The 11,029-nt window shown below is 31.6% G+C and overlaps 1 protein-coding gene across 9 annotated transcripts in view; it reads left to right on the top strand.

The window, feature by feature from the left end:
• Positions 1–1,324: 1,324 nt before the first annotated feature.
• Positions 1,325–11,029, top strand: part of LOC117104960 (myosin-11-like) — a 15,026-nt gene continuing 5,321 nt past the window's right edge. For 2 of the 9 annotated variants that reach the window (XM_033245929.1, XM_033245937.1), the window contains exons 1-10: positions 1,391–1,545; positions 2,759–2,972; positions 3,259–3,448; positions 4,425–4,546; positions 5,029–5,106; positions 7,931–7,939; positions 8,812–8,905; positions 9,349–9,508; positions 10,344–10,496; positions 10,586–10,689. In XM_033245929.1, the coding sequence (XP_033101820.1) occupies positions 2,821–2,972; positions 3,259–3,448; positions 4,425–4,546; positions 5,029–5,106; positions 7,931–7,939; positions 8,812–8,905; positions 9,349–9,508; positions 10,344–10,496; positions 10,586–10,689 (1,062 nt within the window). In that variant the 5' untranslated portion in view covers positions 1,391–1,545; positions 2,759–2,820. Of the gene's footprint in view, positions 1,546–2,758; positions 2,973–3,258; positions 3,449–4,424; positions 4,547–5,028; positions 5,107–7,930; positions 7,940–8,811; positions 8,906–9,348; positions 9,509–10,343; positions 10,497–10,585; positions 10,690–11,029 lie in introns of all 9 variants that reach the window. The other 7 variants (XM_033245930.1, XM_033245932.1, XM_033245935.1 and 4 more) reach the window with 7 other exon arrangements.

The raw sequence follows: 11,029 nt of genomic DNA on the forward strand, positions 1-11,029 counted from the left end.
TATTAAAAAAACCATTAAAATATTTTTTGAAATTAACTTGCCCATTTTAAAGTAACATAAAAGTTACCAACTTGAACATAGAAATTAGTTTTTTTTTTTTAAATGTCTACCCATTAGTTTACAGCGAAAAATAATAGAAACACTTCCAGTCACCGGAAGTGTTTTATTATTTTTATTATAATTTGTTGGTTTAAAAATCAGGGTACACATTTTTTAAATTCAATCATTTCTATGCACAAGTTAATAATTTGTGTGTTATTGCAAAATGAGCAAGTTTATTTCAAACTAATTTTTTATGATTTTTTGACATTAGCAAGGGACAGTACATCTTTAAAGATGTACCAGACACTCAAAACGACCTTCAATTCTCTGTTAATCGTATTCTATAATTGCTGCTGCAAGCTACTAGATTCTAACCCAATTAAAAGTCACAACTTGTTTGTTTCCGATTCAAACTAAATTATAGTGGGACAGTCAACTCAAATGGCAAACACAAATTCCAACTGTAACATTTTTCAAAAATTTAAGCAAGGAGCTAATAATATTTATATAACCAAAAATAATATTTATATTACAAAAAATAATTTTTATATAGTGCATTTTCAGATTTAAATCTGTTCAATGTGCTCTACATAAAAACGTGATACAATATTAAAATACAATACAATATTAAAATAGGCAACAATATACAATGAAATTACAAAAATGTAGAAAGACTACAAGAATATACTTATTATTAATTACATCATCATTAAAATAATCAAAAATTTGTAAATTCAGTATCAACGAAATCAATATTAATTACCTTACAAACTATTAAATACAATTATTTATGAAATTATTACAATTTAATACAATACAGATCAATTAAACAGTTTAATTCAATATCTATAATATGGAAAGGTAATATCTACTAAATCGATAGATAAAAAATAATTATTAAAATTTACATTGTTGAAATTAATTGAAAATTTGTAAATTCACTTTTATTAATGATTACATTACAAAATTATTATTTACAGTTATTTAGAATTTTATATATTAGAATAATAGAGATTTGCAACTTTAATATAATTATTCGAATTAACTTCACATACATTATCAATTTAATCAATATACAGTATAATAGAGAAAAAATGCGACCTAATATATCATTAAAGAATCATGACATTTTGGAAATGAGTAAAGTTAGTTTACTAAAGAATTACGAATTCTAACAAAATAGAAAAAAGAGAATAAATCTTCCCAATGCTCAGTGCGTAGTTGCAAGTACAGTCTTTCTTCCCAATGCTCAATGCTGTAGTCGCAAGTACAGTCGTGTATTTACAGGGTTGTAGTTTGATTGCGCTACAATGGCTACTAAATGTCTGGACACAATCTAGCCGTCGACGACGCGACGAAAAGATAATTGAGTGCTTGGCAACGGACAGCAAAGTGTAACGGTAAAGGAGAGCTAGCCTAGCCGCCTGTGACGTATGCCTACCGATAAATTCATATTCATACTTTTTAAGCACATTTCTGTTTTATGTTACCGTGAAATTCATTGTAAGATGTGGTTAATTAATATAATAATAATTAGCATGTTATTCACGCCTTCTGTGAGTGTGAGGGCAGGTTAATCTGGCTAAGTAATCTAACCCGGCCGAGCCTACTATCCTAGGCCTAGCTAGGGCCTAGGGCCTAGGCCTTCTTAATAGTAGCTAGGGCCCACCATTTTAGGCTAGCCTGCTATAGCCTAGGCTAGGCAAAAGTGGAGCCTTGGACTTTAGAGGGCCTCTCACCTCACTCAGTGGAGTTACCTTGTCCCTAGCTAGGCTAAGTTTTTATTATTAGGCCTTTGGCTTTTCTATCCCTTCTAGAGCCAAAGGCTAGGCCTAGCTAGAGCCTAGGGGCTAGGCTATACTACAGGCTACACTAGCCTATAGGGCCGGCTGCAAACCAGTTGGGCCACTGCCTAACTAAATTAAATTATTTTATGATGAGGTCATAATATAATAGGGCTTAGGTCGGCCTATTAACTAGGCCTAGGCTAATAAAAAAGAAAAGAGATGACAATTGATGGTTACAGTGTCCGACCATTTCGCGTTGTGTGAAGAGGCACAACGCTGTTTTGTCTTTAATGATGATCAGCTCTAGGGCCTAGGTTCTAGGCCTAGATAGGAAAGATAAAACTGATTTTATTTGTATTTATTTTTTTCTATTTGCTTTTGTTTGAATACCTTGAACTAGTAAGTAGTAGGCCCTACAACACTAGGATGTGCATATTTTATAGTTTTCTTATTTACAGTATTACATTAATTTTGTATTAGTGTTCATTATATGTACATTTTTAATGTGTATTATATCTAGAATAACAGTCGTATTGGATTTAAGACTATTGAAACAACCTAATTAATAAAAACAACAATTTTGTTTCTCTCGTAATGATGTGATGATCATGTTCATAAAAATTTCAAATATGCCTAGGCTGTCACGCAGATCTTGGAAATTGGGGACAATTACATTAAAAAAGATATTTTATACTGTATATTCCAATGGTAACATTGAAAAGTAGAATAACAAAACAGTTAGCATAAAATATCACAGCAGGACAAGAAAGCCACCATTGAGCAAGCAAAAAAATTAAATGAAATTAAATCTTTGCTCAGTAGAAATCTAAAAAAGCATGAGATATGGTCAATTGAGCCAGTATCTTAATTGTTTCAAGGTTACCTTTGATAAATTAATATTAACATCACTTTTTTAACATTTCATATAGAAAACAATGCCCCATAGATTGTCTCAATCAATTTCAAATTTGCCAGACTCCAAGCACTGATCATGAGCAACTTCAACATAACAAACCCTAATGCCAACCGGTCAGCGATCTCCCTTGGAGGCGAGTTTACAAATCGTGATCGACATGCCGCAAATAAGTACAAGATCGGCAGTCTTGCCAGCATCCAAAGAAGCAAAGAGAAAGTAAGACCAAAGTGAGTAGAGTAATTATTTTCTACATCAAACCATTAACTACAAAAAGTATATGTATAAAATGGACTTTTTAGTCTTTTACTTGTATTTATTTATTTTTTTATGTATATACAGGGTATATAAATTGGCGAGGACATTTTTTTTGCTTCTAATTTGTAGTTTAAAGCTATTAACAGATTGAATTGTAAAAGTTAATCAGTTTATTTCATATAAACTTTATAATGATTAAGGCATTTATTTATTGAGTGATAATATTTTTTTTTAAATAACAAAGAAATATTTTATTAGGTCACAGCCAAATACTGCTGATCAAACTGAACATGTTTCATTCTATGAGCCACCTCAAAGTGCGCCCTTGGTTGGTAAGGGACGATGCCAACGTTTCTATGAAGTTGAGAAGCCAAAAAGTGCTAGGAAGGCTCTTGAAAACCACCTCCCACTCAAGAAAAATAAAGGTCTCTCATCAGGCAGTTCAGATGTAAGTTGTCAATCAAACAGGCTTTCTGCTAATATGGCTAAATTTGCTCTTGGGTATCTAGCTTGCAACGACCATATGCCATTTCACGCTACTGTGATTTTTCTTTCAATGTTCATGCTTTAATTTTGATTGTACAATGTAAATTTGACTATTTAAATGTAAATGAACTGTAATAATGCAACACTTTTAGCTCCCTGGAGGAATATGCTGTAACTGGTAAACTATACCTGTTATTCAGCATATTTGCAATCAAACCTACTAGATACTCACATACTAAGGGTTTAAGCTGACCAAAAAAAATAGAAGATATTTAGCAATTTGGCTCTTTCGGTATGAAAATAATTAGCCAAATATAAATTTTGATTAGCCAAAATAAAAGAATATAAGCAATGATAACTTCAATTCCATTAGCTTTATGGCTAATTTTGAATGAAGATATTTTGCAAACTTCAGCTTTTAATTAGGATTTGGCTATATGACAGCTGAAACACTGCATGTTCTTAGATGAAGAGAGATAACTTTTCTGATTTATGCAGACCTACCTATTGAATACAATTATAGTACTCACAATTGACTTAGGCTACATAGTAGCCCTTAAGAGTAATTGCAGTGTTGCATGCAGCAAAACAAACTTTGTCCTGGTATTGATTTTAGTTGATGAGAGTTATTGATCCTTGATAATAAGAACTTGGCGTAAAGTACTCACTTTATAGCTTCTACTGACTAGTACTTAAAACAAGCTGCCTCCACAAGACTGACCATTACATTTGTATTTGATCAGTTAGTGATATTCTGTCTGTGTTCTGTTAAGAGTTATAGTAATAAATTTGTTGAAGAATTCAATATTTGAATTGTGTACTCTGTATATTTAAGTAAGTTTCAGTTGAAAATTAGAAAAATTTAATATTTTCCTCACAAATATTAACAGAAGTTTGCAAAATCTAATGTAAAATTCTTACAAGTTTTTAATTTTTAGCCATCACAGGAATATGCCTTAGGCCCTGGAATGAAACTTTCAAGAAGCCGTAGCAAAATGGCGGTAACGATTGACACCGGACTTATGGAGCTTCCCAAGACACACCGGAAAACCAATGAGAGGTATATAACCCAATTCAGTCCATTTCATATTTATGTGCTAAAAAATAACTAGTGTGGATGTTGGACAACCTTCTATCTTCTAGTAGTAGATACAAAAATACACTGGTTTTTTTTTCTAATGATAAAAACATTATTAGATGAGTTAATATATAGACAGTTGGTAGAACTTTGTTTCGAAGTAAGAATTTGCGTTTGATGCTAGAATGTTCTGTTTAACATTTTTAAAAACTTTACTTTTCATATTGTCATTTATAATTCATTTTATAAGTAAATGTGTTTAACATTATTCCTTAAATATGTACTCATACCTTTACCTATCCGAGTCTCTAGATATGACACATTTGTATGTATTTGTGAGGTAATATAAGATCACTTTATATAAAGTCAATTACCAGTACTTAAAAATTATAAGTTAAAGATGTTTATACTTACAGTACTTGTGAATTATTATGACTTTCTTGGTTGTTTTGTGAATGTATTAGATTCTGTGTAGGTGTTTTACCTCATTCACAACCTTCTTTCTTCTCTGCACCCAGTACTCCATACCAGGATCCGGAAAGGTAAGATATAAAATACTAATTGCACCTTTTAAACTATTTAATTATGTGTATGGTAAAGCCTAACATAAACATATATATTGTTTACTGTTTAACCATTCTTCTATTGTTATGGGAAAGACAAGTCTTGGTAATTTAATACTGAATAACTTATTGCTTATATAAGTCTAATGAATCTTTTTTCACCAGCTTAAGTACCTTCAGATGAACTTCTAAATTTGCTGTGCACCTTCTACTCTTACTTACACATCCCATAATAATTTGCAGTCTTAACTTAATCAATAACTCTTAATGTAGTGATGTGATTTTTAAAAAAAACTAAATCCTTTCCGAGCCACTGGGGCTCATAGGGCTGGAGCTTATCTCCAGTTTCTGTAGTGTGAAGCAGATGAGAGTTGTACTCTCCCCTGGACGGGACAATAGTCCATCGCAGGTTAGGCCGCTAGGTGTGATTTAAACATGCTATTTATATTTATGTAATTCAAGCTGATGATATCTATATAATTTTTTGTGTACTGGAGCTCACTAACTGTTATCAATTGCATATTGGTGTATACTCACTATAATTACTTGGTGTGCATTGGGAAAGGAGCTTTCCTCTAAGCCACGCCCCTTGGATATTGTTGCTAAGGTCCCACAAAATGACAGGGTAAAAGGCAAACACATGCATGTGTGAGACAACACAGTGTGTGTTTCATTGATTTAATAATTTATTATTTAATGATTAAAATACATACTATAGTACCAAGTTAAATTGCGTTCTTAATAAAACAGAAAATTATAGTTAAACACTTACTTACAAACGTCAAACCTGCTCCGTGGTTCAATCTTTGAGTCGTAACTGTTTACATAATTACATGTGGACCAATTCAGGGATTCCCCATGTGCTTATGTTTGCAGTCGATTCGATCGTGATTTGTTCATAATGGCTTTTAAAAGAATATAAGTTCCTGTTTTTACTACTACTTGTTTGGTCAAGCTTGTATTTTAACATGAGTATAACACTTAACTATTTTGGAAAGATTTTCCTGCATCGCGGATTCATGGGTACATTCATTACTGGCTAAAACTTAAAATACAAGAATTGCCGACGACTGCCAAGGCCTGTCAAATTTACATTGGAAATATTTTTCGTCCCAATTTAAGGGCTGGTTTGTAGGACACACATATTCCTAGCTATGTTCTGATTGGGGAGTTAAGTTTGATTGACTTTCCGAAAAGGTCCATTGAAGATAAATGTGAATACAGTAATATTAATTGTGGAACATTACAAACAAGGTTAAGGCACATTTAAGAAATGAATTGCTGTTGATACAAAATACTATATTTATTCCCTTGTCAGTGTTACCGGGAGTGGTACAGCATAAAAATTACTTTTGCTATGCCCTTGCTCAAATGCTTTGTGTGATATTGTCTGTCTTTAGGCAATTTCTACATTTATGGCTTAATTATAATAATGTTTGTTTTCCATACATTGTTTTAATATCTAGAATTACTACTGTAGTCGTTATAGTCATTATGTGATTATGATGTGAAAATATTATGACACGATATGCCATGCAAAAGATATATGATTGACATTTTATGATTTTTTACAGCAAGTAGAACAATCAATCACATCATCTGATATGGGATCAGTGCAATTAGTATTATTACCACGAGTAGTGTAGACAATCTTTAGTGTAAATATTCAAGTAGAGTATGTGTAGAACCACTCACTCAAGCTACGTAGCAATGCAGGTATGAGTCTCGGTGTCAAGAGGGGGAGTGAGGGATTTTGATAGCACAGCCAAGTGTTTTATAAAGAGTTTGATGATGCTGTAACATAACTTTTTTTTATATATAATTCTTAAGTTTTAAACATCTTTTCTGTTAAATTCAGCACGTATGTAAATTATTGATTTATTTAGTCTGCGTAACTACAACATAATATAATAACCAACTTCTGCTCGTTAGTGAGTATGCCTACCATTCATACAAATTAAACTAATTAGTAAATAAGCATTGTATATAAAACAAAGCATATTTAATATGATTTAACCCGTTAATTGCTGATACAACATTAAGTTTTTTTAAATGTACACCTATCCACCTCTACTCTGCCTACTTTGTATGCAGTCATCACTTTCATTAAGCACTCTATAATACCAATACTGTCATAATTATAATAATAATGTTATTATAATAATTATGATACTAATCTACTAATAATTATATTTTAGCATTTATAAGATTTATAATACTAATAATGTATATATCACTCATTTGGGGATGTACTGAGTATCCTGTATGATAACACGTCAGGTAGGGCAGAACATCACTCCTATGATATTTTCCTGACGGAAACTTACATCGATATACATACATAATGCTTGACCATATTTATAGTATCAAACCATTTATAAAATATAGTTCATCTTTAACAATTAATGATAATGAAAAATATTAATAATAAAATAATAATATTGGTAATGATGAAGAAAGCAATAATAAGATTTAAATAATGATAATGAAAATAATATTTTTTATTTATTTACGAATAAATAATAATCATTTTACTAATAAAAATAATGGTTTTACCACTGAAAATATATTTGATTAATCTTGCTCTATTATTAAACCAACTTGTGCTGAAGTCCATCACTCTATCGCATGTGTGCATGACCTTTGAACTCACTACCATTGACAGCTGTCCGCCATTATAATTGCACGGATGTGATTGGTTGATTACTTGCTTGAGGGCAAAACAATATTTGGAGAATGAAACCAATTTGTTATTTAATGTGACATTATTATTCTTATCTATAATTTATTCTTGCTGCATTAGAGCTAAGCGGTGAGAAACTATTTGGATTATTTGATTAGTTGTCTAAAATTAAATGTTTTTTTCAATCAAATTTTTTTAACATCTTTTTTCTTTATATCTTCATTAAGTTTAAATATTTCACATTTAAAAGTGCACTAACTTTATGTATCCTCTTTTAAAATAATCTTGCATACTGTTTGCTGATTGGATGGTTTGACATTTTCACTTAATTTGCATGAAACTAATTTTCACTGTTACCAATATATCCTACCACTACCCCATTGTAAATATGTATTTGAATGTCTTGTGGATGGATTTCTAACACGTTGTGGATAATCCATAATGCATATATTGATAATTAACATGATTTATCAATATGATATGCGCTTTACCAAATTATCACTGATTCATTGTAACTATGCATGAATATTGTGTCACTTGTATTTATTATTGTTCATATATACTTGTATGTAAATGCCTTTAAAAAAATAATCGTAACATTTTTATATGCATGTAAACTACATGTCCATGAATGATGAATCAATGTATCAAAATAAATAATAATTATGAACCTAGATTAATCAAACCAAAAATGTCCACAAATACCATTAAATGGTCAAGCCCCTGGACAGTTAAACCCAGCCTGCCCGCCCCTTTAAATGTGAGGGGCAGAGGTATTGACAAGAAAAATCGGCTAACCTCATGGACTCTAAACAGGTAGAAGATCAGTCGACATGGCTTAGATAGTTTTTCTCTTGTACATTCAATTTGCTTGCATCCTTAAGTACACTATGGCAGAATTAGTTTGAAATAATTCCTCTATCTGTACTACTGTAACAATATTTTACCTTTTATGCTGCAAGCTGGATATTAACTGTGATATTATTCACCTCTCTGTTTAGGGATTCTTTGATTTTTCAACTACAGAACCAGGTCACTGACCTTACTCTGTATCTAGAGGAGGAACGCATGAATCATAAAAATACAAGAGAAAAGGTGAATTCATTATGTTGTTAACATTTTTGTTCTTTTATTAGAAAGTCCCTTGAAATTCAATAGTATTTTTTTACTGCAATTGTGTATCTCCTCACTCTTTATATGCTATACCTAAAACTTCAACTGGCATCTTTCAGTGCTTTGAGGCTATTTTTTGCATTAGGCGCTTTATAAAAGTATTATTATTGATTATTATTATTATTATTATTATCCTCCTCCACCACATACACTGGATTAAATGTTTATTACTTTTGTTATTATTCTTCTTTATATCAATGCAAAATTTAACATTATTTTGTATTCTTTTAACTAAATATGTTAGAAACTAATATAAACAGATACCAAAATTAAATTTTCTTGGAATTTGTTAAGGCCAGTGTCAATATTTCAAGTGTGGTGCTCGTGTAAAATATTTTATGGATACAAAATTTATTTGTACTTAGGCTGCTGCAAATTTAAAATTAAAACTTAAACACCTGGAAGAAAGGTATAAGGAAGAGATTGATGTACTGGTGAGTGACCATAGGGAGGAGTTAGGTTTGGTGAAACAGCTGCAAAAGAAGGAGTTAGAGCATCAGAAAAATGCTAGTGATTCAGCTTACTGTAAGTTAAATTCACTTTTCTCAGCCCTCTGCACTACTATATTTCATATTGGTGTAAATGTAGTGGTATTTTAATAGTATAAAATATTCAGATTACCTAATATTGAAACAATATATTTTCTTATTTATTTCTAATGGGATGTTATTTAGTTGATGTGTCGGTGGTTGTGGCTTGGGATGTCAACCTAGTAGTGTGGGGTTCGAACATCTAGCTGTTTGTATTGCTTGCTTCCTTGGGCTAGGCACTTTATCCACATTTTTCTTGTTAAGGCAAAGACCTTGTACCTTGTTTCACAAACTTATTTCTTTAAAGATTGTCAGAGGAGGGTGTGGAAACAAAATTTTGTTTTCTTATTTAGCAAATGGTTTTGCCAAAAACATCGAGACAGGAGAAAAAAAAAATTAATGTTGAATGTAAACAGTGTAGTAATGGGATGGTTAAAGGCTTTAATTTTATATAATTAGGAAGAAATATACATATTTTATTTTTGGAGATTTCAAGGAAGAGGCGGAAGTAATAAAAAAGAAGAAAAACTTTCATTTTTTTCTGAAATTTCCATTTTTCCGTGGCGGCGGGTGCACTAATTCGCCAAAAATTAAATTTTAATTTTATTCAAAATCACCATTATTGGTGGGTTCGCTAAATAAGGTATCAAAAACGTCTCACCTAATGTGTACCGGGATAGAGGATAAAATATGTAATATGACATGGGATGTATGACATGGGATGTACAGCATTCGTTTAATACATAGTAGTCTACACAACATTTTTTAATATTGTAAATGTATTGTTTTTGCAAAATTCATATTACTCATTTTGTATTTGCTTCCTTCAGCACGTTTAAAAGGTGAAATGGAGTTTCTGCAAGGAGCTTTTGAGGCCTACAAGACAACTTTAGCTCAAGATATGGAAGAAAAATGGAAGAAGAGAGAAGGAGATTTGAAGATACTCTTTCAAGAGGAAATGGATAAACAATTACATGAACTAAGTAAGCAAGTTACTTATATATTGGAGATGCATAATAGTTTACTCCACAAAAATTATTTTTGAGCAACTTTTTTTCTGATTTATTTTTAGAATCGCAGCTAATTGAAGAAAAGCTGCGAGAAAAAAATATTATGACTCGAGAATTCCACCGTCAATTGCAATTGTCATCTACGGATCATAAGAAAGAAATTGACGTAAGATTCTTATTCTGTTTATATTCCAGCACGTGTCCATATAAATCCAACTATTATATGATACACCCACACAAACACCCAGGTGAACCCCACCCCAAACATATAGTCATACACATACCACACTACTCAATCCAAACAGGCACTTAAGCACCTTGACCAACAAATTACTTTGCTACATGTGGTAATACCATGGTCAGCTGACTTCAGCAAGACAATTGACAATACAGTAGTAAAATTATTCAAAAATTATGAATTTACAGGAGATGTGATTGTTCCTGGAGATTGCTTACTCACAGGGGTAGAGTAGACTGTGCTGCTTTGGGACTCCTACCAACTGGCC

This window comes from Anneissia japonica, unplaced genomic scaffold (assembly GCF_011630105.1).
Source record: "Anneissia japonica isolate Jap-2015-1 unplaced genomic scaffold, ASM1163010v1 scaffold287834_len5846547_cov211, whole genome shotgun sequence".
NCBI classification, from domain to species: Eukaryota; Metazoa; Echinodermata; class Crinoidea; order Comatulida; family Comatulidae; genus Anneissia; species Anneissia japonica.